The sequence below is a fragment of the Phacochoerus africanus genome, chromosome 9, assembly GCF_016906955.1.
Source record: "Phacochoerus africanus isolate WHEZ1 chromosome 9, ROS_Pafr_v1, whole genome shotgun sequence".
Classification (NCBI taxonomy): domain Eukaryota; kingdom Metazoa; phylum Chordata; class Mammalia; order Artiodactyla; family Suidae; genus Phacochoerus; species Phacochoerus africanus.
This window is the reverse complement of record NC_062552.1, coordinates 35291418-35310383: the sequence shown is the minus strand read 5'-3', so window position 1 is coordinate 35310383 and position 18966 is coordinate 35291418. Positions and strand designations below refer to the sequence as shown.

Below are 18966 nucleotides of genomic sequence, written 5' to 3'. Positions count from 1 at the left end.
GCAGGAGTTCCCGTGTGGCTCAGCAGTAACAAACCTGACTAGTATCCATGAGGTCGTGGGTTCAATCCTTGCTCAGTGGGTTAAGGATCTGCTGTTGCCGTGAGTTGTGGTGTAGGTCACAGATGAGGTTCCGATCTTGCCTTGCCGTGGCTGTGGCATAGGCCAGCAGCTCCAGCTCTGATTCAACCTCTACCTGGGAACTTGCATATGCTGCAGGTGTGGCCCTAATAAGACAAAAAAAAAAAAAAAAAAAAAATCCAACCCCAAAACCATAAAGCAAATGCCACAGGTGCGGCCCTATTAGACAACAACAACAACCCCAAAACCATAAAACAAATAAAGAAAAACACAAGATAGTTAACCCAGCACTACTTGTATTTTGGCATTGTGTAGATAGGGGCAGGTCCTGCTCCATTTCTCCTTAGTTTTTCTTTTTTTCTTTTTTTTTTTTTCTTTTTGCTATTTCGTGGGCCGCTCTTGCGGCATATGGAGGTTCCCAGGCTAGGGGTCGAATCGGAGCTATAGCTGCCAGCCTATGCCAGAGCCACAGCAACGCAGGATCTGAGCCGCGTCTGTGACCCACACCACAGCTCACGGCAACGCCGGATCGTTAATCCACTGAGCAAGGGCAGGGATCGAACCCGCAACCTCATGGTTCCTAGTCGGATTCGTTAACCACTGCGCCACGACGGGAACTCCCATTTCTCCTTAGTTTTTCTTTGTAATAATTGGCTTTTTTTTCTGCCCAGCTATGGAACTTCAAAGTTTAACTTTGTTAATGTTTGAAAAATGCATCAAAAATTACAAATGTAGGAGTTGCTGTGGTGGCACAGTGGTTAACGAATCCAACTAGGAACCATGAGGTTGCGGGTTCGGTCCCTGGCCTTGCTCAGTGGGCTAAGGATCCGGCGTTGCCGTGAGCTGTGGTGTGGGTTGCAGAGGTGGCTTGGATCCCGCGTTGCTGTGGCTCTGGCGTAGGCTGGCAGCTATAGCTCCGATAAGACCCCTAGCCTGGGAACCTCCATTTGCTGAGGGAGTGGCCCTAGAAAAGGCAAAAAGACCAAAAAAAAAAATTACAAATGTAAGAAAAACTATTGTTGTTGTCTCCTGTCTTGTTTAATGTCTACAACCCTATGTGTTTTGAGAGCTCTTTTATCTCTTGATAGATAAATATAGGTGGCAAGAATATTTATGATTTGAATTATTTTATGACCTGAACTTTTGCATGATCATTTTCCTCTTTAAGTTCATCATTTAGCTATAAATTTTGCAAAAAAAAAAAATTTTTTTTTTTTTTTTGTCTTTTTAGGGCCATACCCACGGCATGTGAAAATTCCCAGGCTAGGGGTCGAATCAGAGCTGCAGCTGCTGGCCTACACCACAGCTGCACCAGATCCAAGCTGATGGCAACACTGGATGCTTAATCCACTGAACGAGGCCAGGGATCAAACCCACATCCTCATGGATACTAGTCCGGTTCATTACCACTGAGCCATGACAGAAACTCCTGGAGTTGTATTTTTATCCTGTAAGATACTCAGATTATAGTTACCATGAGAAAATTTCCACTTGTGTAAATGTTCACCATTTTGAAGTGAAAGATACTCTCAGGGAATCTATATAAAGAAGAGTTAGATACATCCTCAAATCCTCTTGAAATAAACTTCAAAAGAAGACAGAATGGTGGAAGAAATTTCGTTTCAATTTTAGACTTTTCACTACAGCCACTTGAAACTCTTGTGCCTTGTGTGTGATTCCTTGCGTGATACATTTTAGAGGTGAAGAAGCTTATGTTTAGAGAAAATCAAAAGCTGGCACAGTCTCCGGGTCTGAAAGCCTGGTCTCCCTTGGCTTGGTGTTGACTGGTGGTCTCAGAGCTGGAGGAGGTGGCACCAATGGTCGGCAGCAGCAGCTGTGGACTTTGGATTACCCACGTTCTATACCCAGCAGTAAGGGAGCAAACGTTTGTAACGACACATCACTGATACCTGAAAACGCAAAGTGGAAGCTTTTGTTTGCTTGCTTTTTAAAGTGCCTTGTCTCTAGATCGAGGCATCAGGAAGGCAGGGCCTGTCTCTGTCTAGTCCATGGAGGCATCCCCAGTGCCTCGTATGCTACCTGGTCCTAATGAGCCCTCAGTAAAAGGGTTTTGACTGATTGATGGCTTATATGCTAAAGTACTATATAAGTAAATTATTTGTTGTGTAATTTTTATAATAGCCCTGTGGGCGTGTCGGGTAAAATACTGTTTTTAGATGAGAAAACAGGTTCAGAGAGACTAAGAGGCCTCACTTAGGGATAGCGAATGGTAGAGCCTAAGTTTCAAACTGAGATTTTTCTCTTTTAAGTCTCATTTTCTCCCCCTTTTTTTGCCACACCTATGACATTCGGAAGTTCCCAGGCCAGGGGTTGAACTCTTGCCACAGCAGCAACCTGAGGCACAGCAGTGACAATGCCAGATCCTTAACCATTAGGCCACCAGGGAACTCCCTGAGTGTCACTTTTTAAAACCTATTGTCAGACTGTTTCTTTCCTTTGGGTTGTAGGTAACCTTGGAGGGAAGGGGCTGGTGAGAGGGGCAAAGTGTGGTCTTCCCATCAGAAACCCTTCATGAAGGAGGGAGCAGAGCAGGCCTTGGGCGCAGACTGCCTGTGTTCTAACAGCGCCTCGGCTCTTGCTGGCTGTGTGACCTTGGGTAACCAAGTCCATCTAACCTTGGTCTGCCCCACTTCCCTGTCTGTGAAATGGATGTAATAGTCGTCCTGTACTCAGAGGTTTATTATAAAGAGTAAGTCAAAGGAATTCATAAAGTTTGTTAAATAAATGAAAAATAAATAGGAGGTATATGTCTGATTTCCGTGAGCTGGTGAACTTAGGAAGTTATAAACCTGTGGCACTTAAGCTTCCAGTGGTTAAAAAGTTGATCATGAGTAGTAGGTTTTGATTTGGTTTGGTTTCAGAGTTGCCTTAATTTTTTGCAGGTTAACTAAACTGACCCCAACCCCATTTTTTCGCTGCATTTATTGTCACCATCTGGAGCTACTCACTCTCTCTTCATTTGGAAAAAAAAAAAAAAAAAGCATTTTCCAAGAAATCTGCCATGATGAATGACTTACTTTTCCCTAAGAGCCTAATTACACCTCACACTTTCTCCTTCCAAATCACACAGCCAAGATGTATATATTCTGTGAGAATTTAGCATTTATTTACAGTCTGTGAACTTGCTTAGCTATCTTGGTGTTATTTAAAAAAAAAATAATGGCAGTTATTTTCTTTAGAGCTTACTGTGTGCTTTGAAAACATCATTTCATTTAATCCTTAAAATAAATAAACAGAAACGCCTGGGGGGGGGGATTCAAGGTGCCCTATTGAGAAATGGAAGTTCAGAGAAGGTGACTTCCTCAAATTGATACATCTGGTGGCACCATTGTTTACATTCTGACTTTGAAGCTCAAGCTCTTAACATCCGCTTTATGCCACTTCTTGTCTCTCCATGGAGAGAGTGTCAGTTATAGAATGTTAGTACCTGGAGGACAGGTTCCAGATCTGAGAGGCAAAATTTGCATTTGAGGACTTCAGAGTCCCAGGCACAACTGACTCTTAGTACATCTAGTGTTGGAGAGGGGAGGGGTTTAATTATAACCATAATAGTATTTTGTTTTTGTTTTTCGGGTACACCCGCGGCATATGGAAGTTCCTGGGCCAGGAGTTGAATCCCAGCCAGAGCTATGACCTTTGCTGCTGCCGCAGCAACGCCAGAACCTTAACCCTCTGTGTAGGGCCAGGGATCGAACCAGTGCCTCCACAGACACAAGCTGGATCATTAACCCGCTATGTCATAGTGGGAGTTCCTGTAATGTTAATTTTGAGGTCAGACTGAATTTTTACTTTTAAAATTACTCAAGTGAAGTAAAAATATATCTTCCTTTAAACATATTTTTGTTTTTTAACCAGATTAATTGGTCAGTACAACCACATACTATGAACAGCTCTGCTGTGTTGGAACCTTCCTATTTCTGTTTTATAAAGAGGTCTGATCCGTCTGCTTTGCTTTTATATTTTGTGCTCCGTTCACATGGCAGGTGCAAGTCCTTTTACATGTTATTTTTGTCCAATAGATATTTAACTAAAGCTACTAATAGGATGAACTCAGCAGAGCTGATTTGTTTCTCCTCCATGCATGTTTTTTCTGGTATTTACAACTTTTTCTTAGTCCCAGGCACTTTGTGGCTGTGGTGGCATCATTAAATTTCAACTGTAGTGGTATCTTAATCCTCACAGACACTGTGTATCTCCTCTCTCCCGTTAAATTAAATGTGCATGGTGGAGTCAACTAGAATTTTATGTTTTTCCCAAAAATACGGAATATTTAATAAATAACCATTAACCTTGCCTTTTCTATTTTTTAATTGTAGTACCAGAAGAAAACATTGCAACTATGAAGTATGGAGCCCAGGTGGTAAAAGGGGAGCTGAAGTCTGCCTTATTAGATGGTGACACTCAAAATTATGATCTGGATCATGGATTTTCTCGGCACCCAATTGATGATGACTGCCGTTCTGGCATCGAGATTAAGCTGGGTCAGCCGTCCATTATCAATCATATCCGCATCCTGCTGTGGGACCGAGATAGCCGGTGAGTCATTAGCATGACTTGGAGAAAAACAGACGCATTTGAGGTGGCTTCACTTTGTGCTCATCTGCTTTGGTTTTACAGATTTGATGGTTTATATCTTTGTCATTACTTTGCTATTTCCCTTGAAGGTTAGTGTTGGGGAAGAATTAGAGGGTTTATTCCTTAAAAAAATAACATTTTTGCTTTTTTCTGCTTATAAAAGTAACGAATATGTGTTTATTGTGGGAAACACAGAAAATATAGAAAAGCACAAAGAAGAAAATATAGAAAAGCACAAAGAAACACAGAAAATATAGAAAAGCACAAAGAAGAAAATAAAAATTACTAGTAATCTCAGTTCCTGTTATCTTTGTATGTATCTAACCAGTATTTTTTGTTATGCAGACACACACACACCCCAGAAGCCTGTTAAACTACACAGTTTTTTATAAAAGTTAAATGTATAAAAAGTAACTTCACTTTTTAATTAATACATTGTGAACATTCTACTCTATTAAAAATACTCCTGTAAAATGTTACTTGTAATGGTTATCTGGTATTCCACCACATGGGTTACCATTATTTACTTGAGTCCTCACTTTTGGATGGTATCATAACTTTAAAACCATCTTTTATACTATAAATAAAGAAAACATTGTCTTTTAGTATAGACGAATATCATTATCAAAACAAAGGAAATACGTGAAAAAAAATTTGGTGGGCTTCAGCCTAGGAACCCACCAGTCTCACAGTGGCTTCAAGATCCTGCCTTCCTTTCTGGCCACTCTGATATTTTCGCCCACCATGGTTGCTGCTTTCAGCCGTGACGGTAGAAGAACCAGAGTGGTCGGGTGGCCAAGAACAATCTCCCTCACTGATGCTTATCATTAACCTAAACCACACATACCCAGACTCTGGTGTACGGTCTCCTAAGCCCTCTTCATGCTTCTTTGAGTCCAGGCGTGAAGGGCTTAATAGTGGTGAGGAGACCCTGTCGATTTTGCTGGTTAGTTCATTTCTCTCGTTAGCACACTGCCACGACCCTGGCCTTTCAGGCCTTACGAGGGAAGCTTTATGAAGTCAGCATTTCCCACGTGCGTGGGTGTTGGAGGTTATCTCTGTTTCTTTTTTATAAAGAATATATTTCTGGGAGTTCCTGCTCTGGTGCAGCGGGATTGGTGGTGCCTTTGCAGCACCAAGATGCAGGTTCAGTCCTCAGCCAGGTGCACTGGGTTAAAGGATGGCATTGCCGTGGCTGTGGTGTAGGTCACAACGATCCCTGGCCCGGGAGCTCCGTATGCCGCCAACAAAGCAAAGGAAAAAAAAAGTCTATTTCCTGCTATGTATCTTGTCGGATGTAATATGATTTCTAGTTGGCAAAATGGAGCTAATTCACATATTATTTCCAATAGTCTCTGATTAATAATAGTAGGCACTGTTCTAAAAGCTTTACATATATTCACTCATTTAATTAAGAATGAAATTAGTATAAAAATAATAAAAGGAAAGATTAGTACATTTGAAACCGAAGGTAGTTATCATCTCCAGGATGTTAAACATTTATAGGCCACTTTGTTTTAGTATATGTGTTACATTCATGGGGGAATCCCCGTGTGCCAGTTCTTCTTCTTAACAGAAGTTGTTATCATTCTAAGCAAGGGTGAAAAATTCAGAATCTTAAGCCAAAAAGATTCTGACATGTGTTGTAAAATTATGTCCTGCATTGCTGATAACCCAGAGAGGTTCAATAAAAGGTTATAACCAGTTTGAGACTGAGCGATAAAATGAATGGGAGTGAGGGGACCAGCAGAAAATGAGGGGATGACACAAAATAAGCTGACCTTTTCTGGTCACAACTGTTGGTTGCAGGCTGACATTTATGGTCACCTAAATCTTCTGAGATTGTTCCTGTTGATATTACAGTACAACTAATAACTGCATCTCAAATTTAAATTCGGCTTATGACAGGGGAATATAGATTTGTTCAGTATGGGACCAGCATGTAATGGTCCAGGGTAGCTGACCAGGGGAGGATGATAGGCTGTTTTCATTACTGCCGGATTATTAGCTGCCAAATGTTAAGTTGTACCCCAAAGAAACATGTATTATCTCTTCACCCATGTCGTTTATTTTTCTGCATGCCGCATCCATGTGTGGGATGGTGGGAGGCTGGGAGGGAGCCGGAGACAAGCTGGCCTCTGAGAGGAACCCTTCTGGGTTGGCTTAACTCCTGAGGGAGCAGGGCTGAGCACCCAGGCCAGTGAAGGCTCACTTCTGTTTTCTATTCTCTGTCTGTCACGGCTTTATTACTCTGCTGATAGGGTACGTGCAAGGCATTCTGGTCCTGTTATGTCTTATATACCTTATGTGTGCCAAGCATCATGCTAGACCCTGGGTATATGCAGGTGAATATTACACCATCCCTGGTCTTAAGCAGCGTGAGACCTAGTAAGGTAGACAGACACGCAAGGAGAGAATTTCAATACCCAGGGGTGAAGGCTCTGTTGGGGGGAGCCATGCAGATTTCATCGTCATCAGAATATGGTCGTTAGGCAGAAAAATGTAATTTGTGACTAGTGTATGTTTTATACCTTTTAGTGTTTTATTAAAATATAGCTTTGTGGTGTTATTTTAATATGGTACTTTTTCTGTCTTTTTCTTTTTGATTCATAGGTCTTACTCATACTTCATTGAGGTGTCAATGGATGAACTCGATTGGATCAGAGTGATCGATCATTCGCAATATCTGTGTCGTTCTTGGCAAAAGTTATATTTTCCAGCCCGTGTCTGCAGGTTAGTTCTCATGGCTTATAAGTGATTTCGATGTTTGTTTGAAGAGATTTGGATGTTGAGAAACAGACCGCGCTTTTCTGTCTCATAGAAGAAAAGTTTTTCAGGATATCAGCTACCAAATACATCCCAACAGAAGAACTTAGGAAAAGTGTAAAAAATCAAGCATCTTAATATTTAGAGTGTACTGTGGAAATGTTTATCCAGAGTGTTTTGTGCTGTATTTATGTAGCATACTTGTAAATGACTAAGAAGGGACATGGCACATGGAGAAGTGGAAATGCTATTTTTAAACTCCATGCTGTACCTTGAAAGCAAAGTTATTTTCAGGGGGTGCGCTCTTTCCCCAAAAGCCATGAAAGATGTTTCTTGAGGCTTCTCTGGCAGTCCTCAGGGCCAGGAGGAGATTTTTGGATGCCACAGTGCAGGCTCTGAATTTCTGTGTTCTTTTCTAGGTCAGTGGCTGTCAGTGCAGTTTGACAGAGCAGGTGTTTCTAGTGGGGTAGAGTTTGGGGCAAGAGCAGCTGAGGTAGTGGCTCAGGCTCACAGCCTTCTTCAACCAGATCACCTCACCCTCATTGTTGTTGTGTATTTCAGGTCCGTGTAAGTTTGTTTTTAAAAAGGTATTGGAAAAAAAAAGTATTGATAAGCTCTTGTCCTAACATTTCATATTCTTTGGGTACAAGCCATCTCTTAAGCTTTCTTTCTGAAATTCTGCAAAATCAATACTAATAATGAATTTGGGAGTTGGGAGAGGTGGTTAAAGGGCCCTTGAAATTCTGTTGTGTTTTTTCAGTTGAGATTTTTCCCTCGGGAATTGCCCTCAGATATTTTTTACCCTGCAGTCAAGAGACCAAAGGCAGAAGGTGGTTGGTTTGTTTACTTGGGTTTGGTGAGAAGAGGAGGGAAGGGATATGGTGGGTGTAAGCCTGGGTGCCTGTGGCGCCAGCCCCTCAGCCACCCGCCTCCACTCCCTTACTGTGACCCGACTGACACCCCAGGTGCCTGAGTTGGAGCAGATGGGGCGGCCCCACAGCACTTACTCTCTTGGTCAGACGACCCCTTGTACTTGTTAAACGCATGATCTGAACTCTTATTTCCACCACAGGAACTCCACAAAACCTTTCAGCCTCTGGTAAAGAATGTTGCCTACCTTTTTTTTTTTTTTTTATTATGGGGTTGACCAGATGTAACATTGCTACCCAGGGATCCTCTTGTGTGGAAATGAAGAAAATCAATTTCATTTCCCCAAAGAGGGACAAGAGTGTCTCAGGTCTGGCAGTTGCTCTTTTGTCAGAGGAGTTTTGAATGGATTAAAATGAGAGGGACAAGAAATTGAGTGAAGATTCTGTGTCTCAGAACTGCCTGGAGGCTACTTGGGAGAGTGACAGAGGGGCCCAGAGTGGAGGAGGAGATTGAGTCTGCATTGACTCACATTATTACAATTGTACGGGATTAAAAAATCAGTAGCAGTTACAAATATTGTGTCTCATGAGGACTGAAGGACTAGGTGTTTGTGTTTGAGACATTAGGAACCTGGCTCCCAGAACAATTCCTTGTGAGAGTAAGACCAGCTATGACAGGGCTGTGTGTTTTTCCCCACCTGAGAACTCCTGTTCTGTGGAGGGAGGCGTGTACCCTCAGTCATGAGCCCTGGCTTTTAGGAAATACACTTTTTCTTATGTATTAATGAGCATTATTTATACTCCCCATTCCTTATTTTGTCTCTTCTGTGTGGCTTTGCCTTTGTTGATATTGCTTTTATGTGTTGTAGAGTCTGGCCGTATTCATGATACTGGTGTTTGTCTCGGTTTAGCCAGCTCCCAGCTCTGGTGGAGAAAAACCGAGCAAAGGTGTTGTTGGAGTTGGTGACAACAAGAAAAAGAAGGAGTCTTGATAGCTATTTTAGTGAGAAAAAAATTTATTATTTATAGCCATTTTAACTGATTTTATTACTGCATTCCTTCCTAAACTCTGCCTTTTGTAATAGGTCGGAATTTTGGTAGTATTCTCAAATGAGCTTAAGAGTAAGTCTCTATTGATTGTCTGAGGATGTCTTATGTTTGGTGTTTCTTATCTTCACCGTCATTTATTAGCTACCTAAACAATGTTCTCAATACACTTCTTCTAGGAACTTCACTGGGCACATATAAATGCTTTATTTCCTTAGCACGTAAGCGTTCAGTTTGCATTATGTTAGTTAATTTGCACATTTGTATGTCACTTTTGTTCTTGAGTGTCCTTTGCATGTTTGTCTTGCCGCTCATACTAAAATTACAAGCTCTTAGAAGCAAGGAGTATGGATTCTAATATTTCAGTATTCTTGCAATGGTACTCAGGGTATGACCTTGTATGCAGTAGGTACTCTGTAAATGTTAGCAAGGTTTGGGGTCATGGTACTGATCAGGTAGTGGAGACAGATTGTTTCAGTAGGAATATGTGTATGGATTCATTGGTGCTTTTTTCCATGAATTTATTGAGATGTGTATCTGTGCTGGAAAACTCTGGAGTAGTAAATGGTTCTGTACTATGTGCAAAGGTTCCTTTCTGTTTTTTCTTCAGGAAAACAGAATTTTGAGGTTAATCCTGAAGGATGTGAGTGCCATATATTGATGAAAGATTACATCAAATGTATTCACAGAGGAAGAGATACTCAGTAAATTGGGGGTGTGCGAGATTACCCAGCCCTCTCTGAGTCTAGGTTGCACCCCATGTAAATCAGTATCGTGTAGTAGGAAAACCATGGGCTATGGAGTTAGAGCTCTTCTCACATCCTGGCTTCATCTATTACTGGTGTTGTGACCTTAGTAAGGTGCCTCTCTGAGCGCTCATTTACACACCAGGAAGAACAACACTCTTGCTGGGGTCTGCTGTGGAGGGTTGGATGACAGAGTGTATGTGCAAGCACTGAGCACAGAGCCAGGCCCAGAGTAGAGGCTTCAGTAGTCGTTGTTTTATTATCGTTTTCTACTTTCTGAGACTCTGAACTGGTGGTTGGCCTGCAGAGAAAGAGCCAAACCTGCCATCCGCTTTGGCTGTGGTGACTCTCACTATGAGGAAACTGCCCCTTGCCTCCGGAGGGTGGTCTTTGTAGCCCTTTTCCATATCCCCGGTCCACACAACCACCTTATTTCCATAGTTCTCTCTATCGTAGTAACCTGCCCATTTCTATGTTCCCAGCAGTTTTCATATATTTTGGTTTTGGTAAAGCATTTTTTATTGTGGTAAAATATATGTAATATGAAATTGGCCATTTATGTATCCTGAGGAATGTAATTTAAGTCAGCAGTTTCTCTTGCTATTATGTTAGTGGTGATAAGGATGACGTCAGGCTTCAAAGCCAGCGATGAGTACAACCACAGCAGCAAACGCAGGGGAATGCTCTGCTCCGCCTTTCCGGGTCCTTGTAAGGACTGCATTGCCGGTCAAGGTAGTCAAAGGCTTAGACTAGTGACAACTGCCTACCCTCCAACTGGGGATGGAGAAAAGTGACCTGTCACCTTTGGTGCAGTATTTTATATAATAGTGCTCAGAACAATTTTATGTCTTTTCAGCTCTGTCTTTTTCAGGAAAAGGCAGTTGCTGCTCTACCCACAAATTCCCCAACCTTCAAATAGGCAAGAAGACAGTCTAGTAAGCTCTATTCAAGTCCTTCCATAGCTCTCTTAGATGGTGGAGCCTAGGACTGAACAAAAAACACTAATAAGGATTAGAAATATTGAGTGCCCTGGGGGTGTTTAAAATTTTTTTCTGGTTGTTTCTCAACATGGTGCTTGGTAATTTGGCAGCGGTATAGTGTTGCTGAAGCATGAGAAGACTTGAAAACACGAATGTGAATGGGTATAGAGGTAGCCTGTAAGTGGCTGGTAGCTGCAATTACAAACGTGATCTTGGTGTAAAACGTGGGACTTGGGGGGAGGCGGAGCAGGCCTGCAATTAGAGTCCTTAAGGACAAACCTGTTGGGAGGGAAGGAGGAAGTAGGCGGCAGGCTTGTTTACTGCAGGGCTGGTCAAAGAAATGAGAGGGGAGTCAGGAGGAGCACAGTTCACTGAAGACAAGGCCAGAAAGGGTGGTGAGAAGGGGGCAAACATGGCACAGGAGGGATGAACTCATTTAACACAAAACTGAGCTTCTTTATTCCTTTCCTCTTGTTGTTAATTATCAAAATGGAAATGTCTTGTGCCTTTTTAATTATAAAATTACGATGTAGTACACATTTTAAATGTTGATAAAGCTTGCCCTCTGACAAGGCTATACCTAGTTTTACCAATAGCACGTGGAAATGCCCCTTCTCCCAACCCTCACCAATGCAGGCATTGTCAACATTTGCCAATGTGATTTATGATTTGTAAAAAGTTGTCTTATTTTAATTTGGATTTCCTTTATCGTCGTTGATTTCTTTTGTCAGAGTATCTTATAATACTTGCCATTTGTTATCTCTCATTTATAAAAAGCCTGTTTTTGTCTTTTGCATCTTTTTATTCTTTATTATCTTTTGTTTTTGGCTTGTAATAACTTTATATTTGTATATACACCTTGATATATATATATATATATATATATATATATATATATATATATGTGTGTGTGTGTATATACACATATGTTTGTGTATATTCATACAGATGTATGTTTGTATATGCATGTGTATATATATATACACATATATGTGATTATCCTTTTGCCTATCATGTATTGTGCAATTTGTTATTAGTTTTTGGTGTTGTGTTAGTACTTTTTACCATGTAGAATTTTATGTTTAAAAACAACGCAGTCATATCTGTCTTTTTGATAGTTCCTGGTGGTCTGATGCCTTATTTAGAAAGGTGTTCCTCACTCCAACATTAAAGAGTGTTATATTTTTATAAATATTTTTACTACTTGTTATTTTTATCTAAATGTTTAATCTAGTCAGAATATTTTTCATGTATATTTTCAGACAAGGATAGTCAGTTGACTAAGACCATTTATTTAATAATCTTTCTTTACCATGCTGTTATGAACAGCCGTATCTATCCTATGCTGAGTTCTGACATATACTCTACTCTGTTCCTTGATTTCTTTGACTGTTTTGTCTTTGACTATTAATGAAAGTGATTTAATTACGTGGTTTCCCTTCCCTCATTTTTCTTCTTTTCATAGAACGAGAGATTATAATGTGCCAAATGTGTCGTGGGAAAAGGTGTGGTAGAGCACGTGGTGGCCTGTCTTCTGGACTCAGTGGTCACAGTAGAGGCCATACGATGAAAAACATCTCATTAGAATGGTTCTACTTCCACTTAGAACAGGAAATTTAGGCCTGCTTCACCAGCTAAGAAAATAGATTTTTCCTCACTTATTCATCTGTTTATTCAGCCATTACTCGCTCATTTCACAGATAAGCTCCTACTTTGTGCTATGTATTGTGCTCAATACTGAGGCCACAACCCTGAAGAAGACTGCCAGGGTTTCTGTTCTCATAGAATTTGGGAGGAACAGATGTAAACAAACAATAAGATCATGTCAGATAATTATTATTTAAAAAAAGTTTTTTTGGCCCAGTCACAGCATGAAGAAGTTCCTGGGCCAGGGATCAAACCCAAGCCACAGTGGTGACAGTGCTGAATCTTCTAACCGCAAGGTGACTCCCACATCAGGTAATTATAAATGTCGTGAAAGTGGTACTGTGGTAGTGACCAGGGTCCAGAGGAGAAGAGGGGTTCTTTAAAAATAGATGATCAGTGGAAGCCCAAAAGGGGACCCGGGTGTTTTAGGCTGAGATGAAGGGGATGGTGTTCTCTAGTCATTGTTTTAGACATTTAGGCTTTTCTTTGGTGTGCATTGATTGTTAGCCAGGAGTAACTGGTGTACCTTAGGAGGCTTGTTAGAGTGCTAAAGCTGTACTGTTGGGTTTTTTTTTTTTTTGGCATAAGGCCAAAATGTCTTTAATCTCTTTTATTGCTACCATACATTCCAGGTCCCCTCTCATCCCTGCCATCATTAAATGCAGCAGCCTTTTTTTTTTTTTTTTTTTTAAACCCATTTTCCTTAGATTATAGTACTTAACAGTGCTATAGATCTACAAGACATAAAACAAATGAGGAAATAAACATTGCTATTTATGGAAGCCTTCTTTCCCTACCATGTTAACATTGTACAAAAGCACGTGTGTCTTCCATCTTTTCTCTTTTGTTCTCCTCCTGACTCCATACCTGGGCATTGATGTATTTATTTACCTTTAAAGGCAGACACATTGGTCAGTGGTTCACTAGGATGCTTTATTATCATAGCTAGATTTATGCCAAGGATTGACCTCCTTTATGTGGTTGGTGTCTTCAGAATTCAAGGAATTCAGATGTGAAGGAAGAAGGAACAGTTTCACATTTAAAAATTAATCGTTTTAGTTTGCATTTAGTTTGAATTGAACCTCCACCTACAACTTTGATATCATAATTGAATTAGCACAGAGCAGCCCGCAGACCGAACATTCTCTTCTGAGTGTGCAAAGCAAAATGTAGCCACAGGGTGTCGCTAAATTATAACAGTTCTACTTGGGGCTAAAGAGGTTGAAATTGCTTTTTTTTCCTTTTATAAATAAAACCATATTTAAATATAAATTGTTCTGAAGCCTGTGATTTGTGAAATAACATGTGAAACTATTGGTACTATTTAAGTCTTTCTACTCATGTGGAGCATTAATTATGCCTGAAGTCCGTAGAGGTACATTCAGATGCAAGCCAGCCCTTGACTCGTCATCTGCCAAATATAGCAGATATGTGGGCTTCTGTAGTACAGTTATTCAGTCTCATACAAATAGGTTCTTTTCTTATCTTTCTTTGGAATTTTGAAATAAATAGACTGACTCAAAGGGGATCAATCCATTAAATATTTATAAGGAATCAGAGAGCAGAAGAAAGGAAGAGTAAGGGAAAAAAGAGGGCTACAGGACCTCAGAAAGAGACAGGAAGGAAACAGTCTAACATTTATTGAATATCTGTTATGTGCCAGACACATATTGCTCCCTTATATGAGTCTCATAGCTCTAGGAAAGAAACACCACTAACTACTTTAATTTTACAAATGGGGAAACTGAGCCTCAGAGAAGCTAAATGGGCCGGTCTGTCTGACTACACAGACTGTGAGGTGAGGAAATAGCTCTGGGGCATAGAGTAGGTGGGGCATGGAGCCCTGGAAAGGCTCTTGCTGCCTCTTTGGCAGGAGCAGTTTCCAGGAAGGCTGAACCAGGGCCAGTTCTGTCCGTGCTGGCCACGGCCTCCTGGATGACAAGGATACTGAGGAGGAGGATGAATAGTTGGTGGTGTTTTTCCTTTTCAAATGCTCCAAAGGGAGTGTAGTAGTCCTTTATTTATGTTTTGTCAGTTTGTCAACATAGCTTTGAATTTACCTGCCCCTTAGTTCCCCATAAAATCATTTTCAAGTCTGTTGTAACAGAGTGAACCTGATGTTCTTAACTCCTGATTTGTTTTGCTCTAGCTGTGTTTAGAAACAAATTTCATATATTATGGAATTCCTCTTTACAAGCTTTTTTTTAAGTTTAGAACTTTATTATTTTCACCTAGAATCCTCTTATTAGGCCCCCCAGATTTTCCACTGTGTTTTATATTCATTCAGTAAGACCTTTGAGACATGGCTGTATGTGCTTAAGTTATTCAGTTGAATCTAGGCTTTCTGTTTTTGTTTTGTTTTATTTTGTTTAAAGGATAATAACATATTAAGCTTCTTTTGTGTGTAGTGGAGGAGTTGAACCATGAGAAAATAGAACAGGGTTGTCCTTTTCCTTTGCATTTTATTTTATAATTTTAGAATATAAATTAGTATCTTTTAATGTGAGATGATGTTAATAACACTAATGACCTGTTATCGCTACCACAAACAGCTGTTGTCTGTTTTTCATTCTGGAACGGCAAGAACTATTTTGGTAATGATAATAGTTGCTTCCCCAAGCAGTCAGGTCCAGGATTAAGTTCAGATAGTACTTCCCGAGTTGATCATCAAACATCCTTTTCCTCCTGCTTTCCCTCTCCTTGATACTATTCTCTTACTTATAGGACTTACTCATTTATTCATTCAACAAACAGGTATTTATTGAATACCTGCTATATTACAGGCAGTTAATTTAGGGGCCAGCATAAAAGGATGAACAAGGCACAGTTGGTGCTGTCAAGAATTTCCTGATATAGGAGTTCCTACTGTGATGCAATGGGACAATGTCTTGGCAGCATCAGGGATGCAGGTTCGATCCCTGGCCCCACACAGTGTGTTAAAACATCTGGCATTGCTGCAGCTGTGGCTTAGGTTGCAGCTCCAGTTTGGATTCGATCCCTGGCCCAGGACTCCATATGCCACGGGGCAAGCAAAAATGAAAAAAAAAAAAAAATTCCTGATAAAAGAGTAGTGACAGCTTTTTAAAGATGGATAAAGTCAAATACGATCAGTACAGTAATAAAGACATACACAAGGTGTGCCTGAGCATGGTTTGGAAGATCCTTCTGAAGAGAGGATTTGGACAAAGGGACCGGGGAGTTGAGCAGGGAAAATAAAGGAGAAAGGATGCCCTGTGTTCTCTTGCCATGGGCAGAGTCTGCAGTGGACCTTACTAGATCTAAACTCTTCACCTAGAGCTCTCCATCGCTGGGTCCTTCTGCTTCTCTGGCTCCATCCTTGGTTCTTAATAAAAATGCCCTGTTTAGGCTCAGTCAAAATCATCTGTTTACCATCTCCCTGGCCATACCTTCCCACCTATATCTCTAAGCTCAGAGATTGTATATGACTGATAATTCTCTCTTCACGTGACCCTGTATAACTCTTTCAGGTATCTGAGTCTTGGTTTTAGTTATTAAAAAAAATTCTTTTGACAAGATGAGAAGATTCCCTGTGAAAAATCACAAATTAGGTTAATTTTCACAACTAATATTCAGAGAAGAGTAAAATTCCCCAGAAGTAGAGTGGAAAAAACAAATCCCTCTTTTGGAGCCAGGATTTGCGTCGGTGTGTCTTTTGCTTAGAAAAGTAATACATTTTTTAGGTATTTCATTGTTGAGTACATGGTATAGCAGTTTTTCTGTTTGAGATCTCCTTTTGGAATCTGTTTTGGCACTGCAGCTGTCCAGCATTTATTTATGGAACTAAGAAATCCTGAACCAGGAAGCCAGGTACTGAACTGTTGGGCACAGGACTGTGGGTCTGTCAAGTAGAAAGCAAGGAAAGAATAAACACAAAGCCATCTGAGACTCAAGGATCCTTAATAGGAGCCAGGAGCCTCCAGCAAGGGGAACAGAGGCAAAAGTGAGCTGTGGAACTGAGAGCAGGAACCCCATAATGAATGGAAAGGCGGGGGAGAGAGCTTCCAGGACTTCCATCCCAGCTTCTGCAGTGATTCAGGAAATAGGAGCAGTGGAGCAAAACTTCATTGTATTTGCTTTTTGGAAGGTCAAAAAGAGGGAAGGACTGTTAGATCTTACAGGTTAAAAAAACAAACTTTGACATAGATTTTTCTTTGTGAGTTACGTAGTCATTTTCCAATTCTGTTTACCTTGGAAGTGGTAATCTAAAGAAGATAATAATAATAATTAAAAAAAAAGGAGTTCCTGTCGTGGTGCGGTGGAAACGAATCCGACTAGGAACCATGAGGTTGTGGGTTCGATCCCTGGCCTTGCTCAGTGGGTAAAGCATCCTGTGTTGCTGTGGCTGTGGCGTAGGCCGGCAGCTGTAGCTCCGATTTGACCCCTAGGCTGGGAACTTCATATACCGTGGGTGTGGCCCTAAAAAGCAAAAAAGAGAAGATACTGGTTAAGTAGTTAATAATTCTTTCAGTGGAGAGTTAGACCTCTGTATATTCAAATTTTACCCCACACTGCCTAGCATTGATTGCCCTGACCTTTTGCAACATTTATAGCTTGAATCACCCAATTTAGCCGTTAACTACGTAATATATCTTGTATACCTTCGTGATTATTTTGTGGTTGTAGGACCTGCTGTATATTCTTTTGATATACATCCCTTGTATGTTCCATTTGATGTCTTGTTGAATCTCTTTAGCTCTCCAACATCCCTGAATATAAGTGCTTGGATAATAACCACTTTTTTTTTTTTTCCTGGAAAAATCCTTTTAATACTGCTGTTTTGTTTTGTTTTGTTTTGTTTTTTTCTCCCCCCAGTGTTACAAGGAGATACCAGGGAACAAGAGTATTTTATTCTTTCCACAGAAAATGTGCTTATAGAGGACTGTATACAAGTCCCATGGTTAATAAAATCATCAGAGGTTTCTCAGTCATCAGTTCCCTAGATCAGGGTGCTTTCTGTGGATACAAGGTTAGCTCAGGGGACAGTGGACCAGAAGTGAAACCAGATTGCTTGTCGGCTGCCAGAATTTCTGGGCAGAGTGCCAGGCTTGGTTCACCTTTAAAAATTCATCTCCCTGTATGAAAATACAGGGCTCGATCCCTGCGAGGAACAGTGGTAGCATGAACACCAGGATTTCCTTTGGCCCAAAGTACTTTGATTGATGCGAGGAAAGGTGGAGGAACTGATTGGTGTGGACCTGCGGCTCTGACCTCATTTAAGATCCGCAGTATTTTCTCTGGCAGCCTTACTTCATTATGTTTCAAATTATAATTTCGTAAGTTAATAATTGTTCTTCCAAATAATGCGGGTCATATATACACACGAATATGTTCTGCCTGATAGGAAGCTGTAGGTTTAATTTCTAATAGTCATAGAAATTCTATGCACATTATGAAGCTATTAGGATGTAACAGCTGTTTTAGTTCATTTCACTCTGCAAAAGAAATGTGATGCAGGCTAAAATGATCAGTAATTATATATTTTGAAAGCTAAACCTCCAGTTATAGAAAGAGCTAATTTACACATTAGATACTGATAAAGCTGCAGTAAGCTATGAGTTTCAAAGTTAGTGTTATCTCCTCCCTAAGACTATGAAAGAGAGTCTGTACCAAAAGACATTTTTTTTCCTCTTCGAAATCGTCTTTTGCATTGCCTATTGTAATTTTGAAGTTGTAAATCAACAGTAATGAAGAACTGCTTGATATCTTTCTAAAGAAAAAAATGAGAGGACTGTTAGAGGGAGTAGGATTTAGGAGGATTTCATTTTATTTCTGTTGATCAGTGCCTACCATCTGCCTTCCATTTAATGTTGTAGAAGCATGCATGCGTTTCCCAGTTCTGAACAGATGATGTGCATGGTTTGTTGAGATATATGTGTATTCTGGACGTATGTGTGTATATATACCTACAGTGCTTAAAATCACACTTGAAGTGTAAAACTGATAATCAGTCTCCATTTTGGGCTGATTTGCATTTTCAGCTCTTGTACACAAAACGAAAGTCTACAATGACACTGATTTTCTTTTCTGCTTTAGAATCGGCACTAACCAGCTGTCAACACACATTTTGATTAAACACTTTTCTTTATTGGGGAACTTTGGGGGCACATTCTTTGTATAAGCATATTGTTTTCTTTGATTTCAAGGGACATATTTTCAGTATGATTCATGGATGCATCACACCGGTAAGCTGTCATGCACAAAAATATATTTTTCTTT

The 18966-nt window shown here is 40.5% G+C and overlaps 1 protein-coding gene across 3 annotated transcripts in view; it reads left to right on the top strand.

Annotated features, from left to right (window-relative positions):
• BTBD9 (BTB domain containing 9) overlaps nt 1-18966 on the top strand; it is a 408373-nt gene that overhangs the window by 44103 nt on the left and 345304 nt on the right. For all 3 annotated transcript variants that reach the window (XM_047795006.1, XM_047795004.1, XM_047795005.1), the window contains exons 5-6: nt 4416-4635; nt 7288-7407. In XM_047795006.1, the coding sequence (XP_047650962.1) occupies nt 4416-4635; nt 7288-7407 (340 nt within the window). The remainder of the gene's footprint in view (nt 1-4415; nt 4636-7287; nt 7408-18966) is intronic.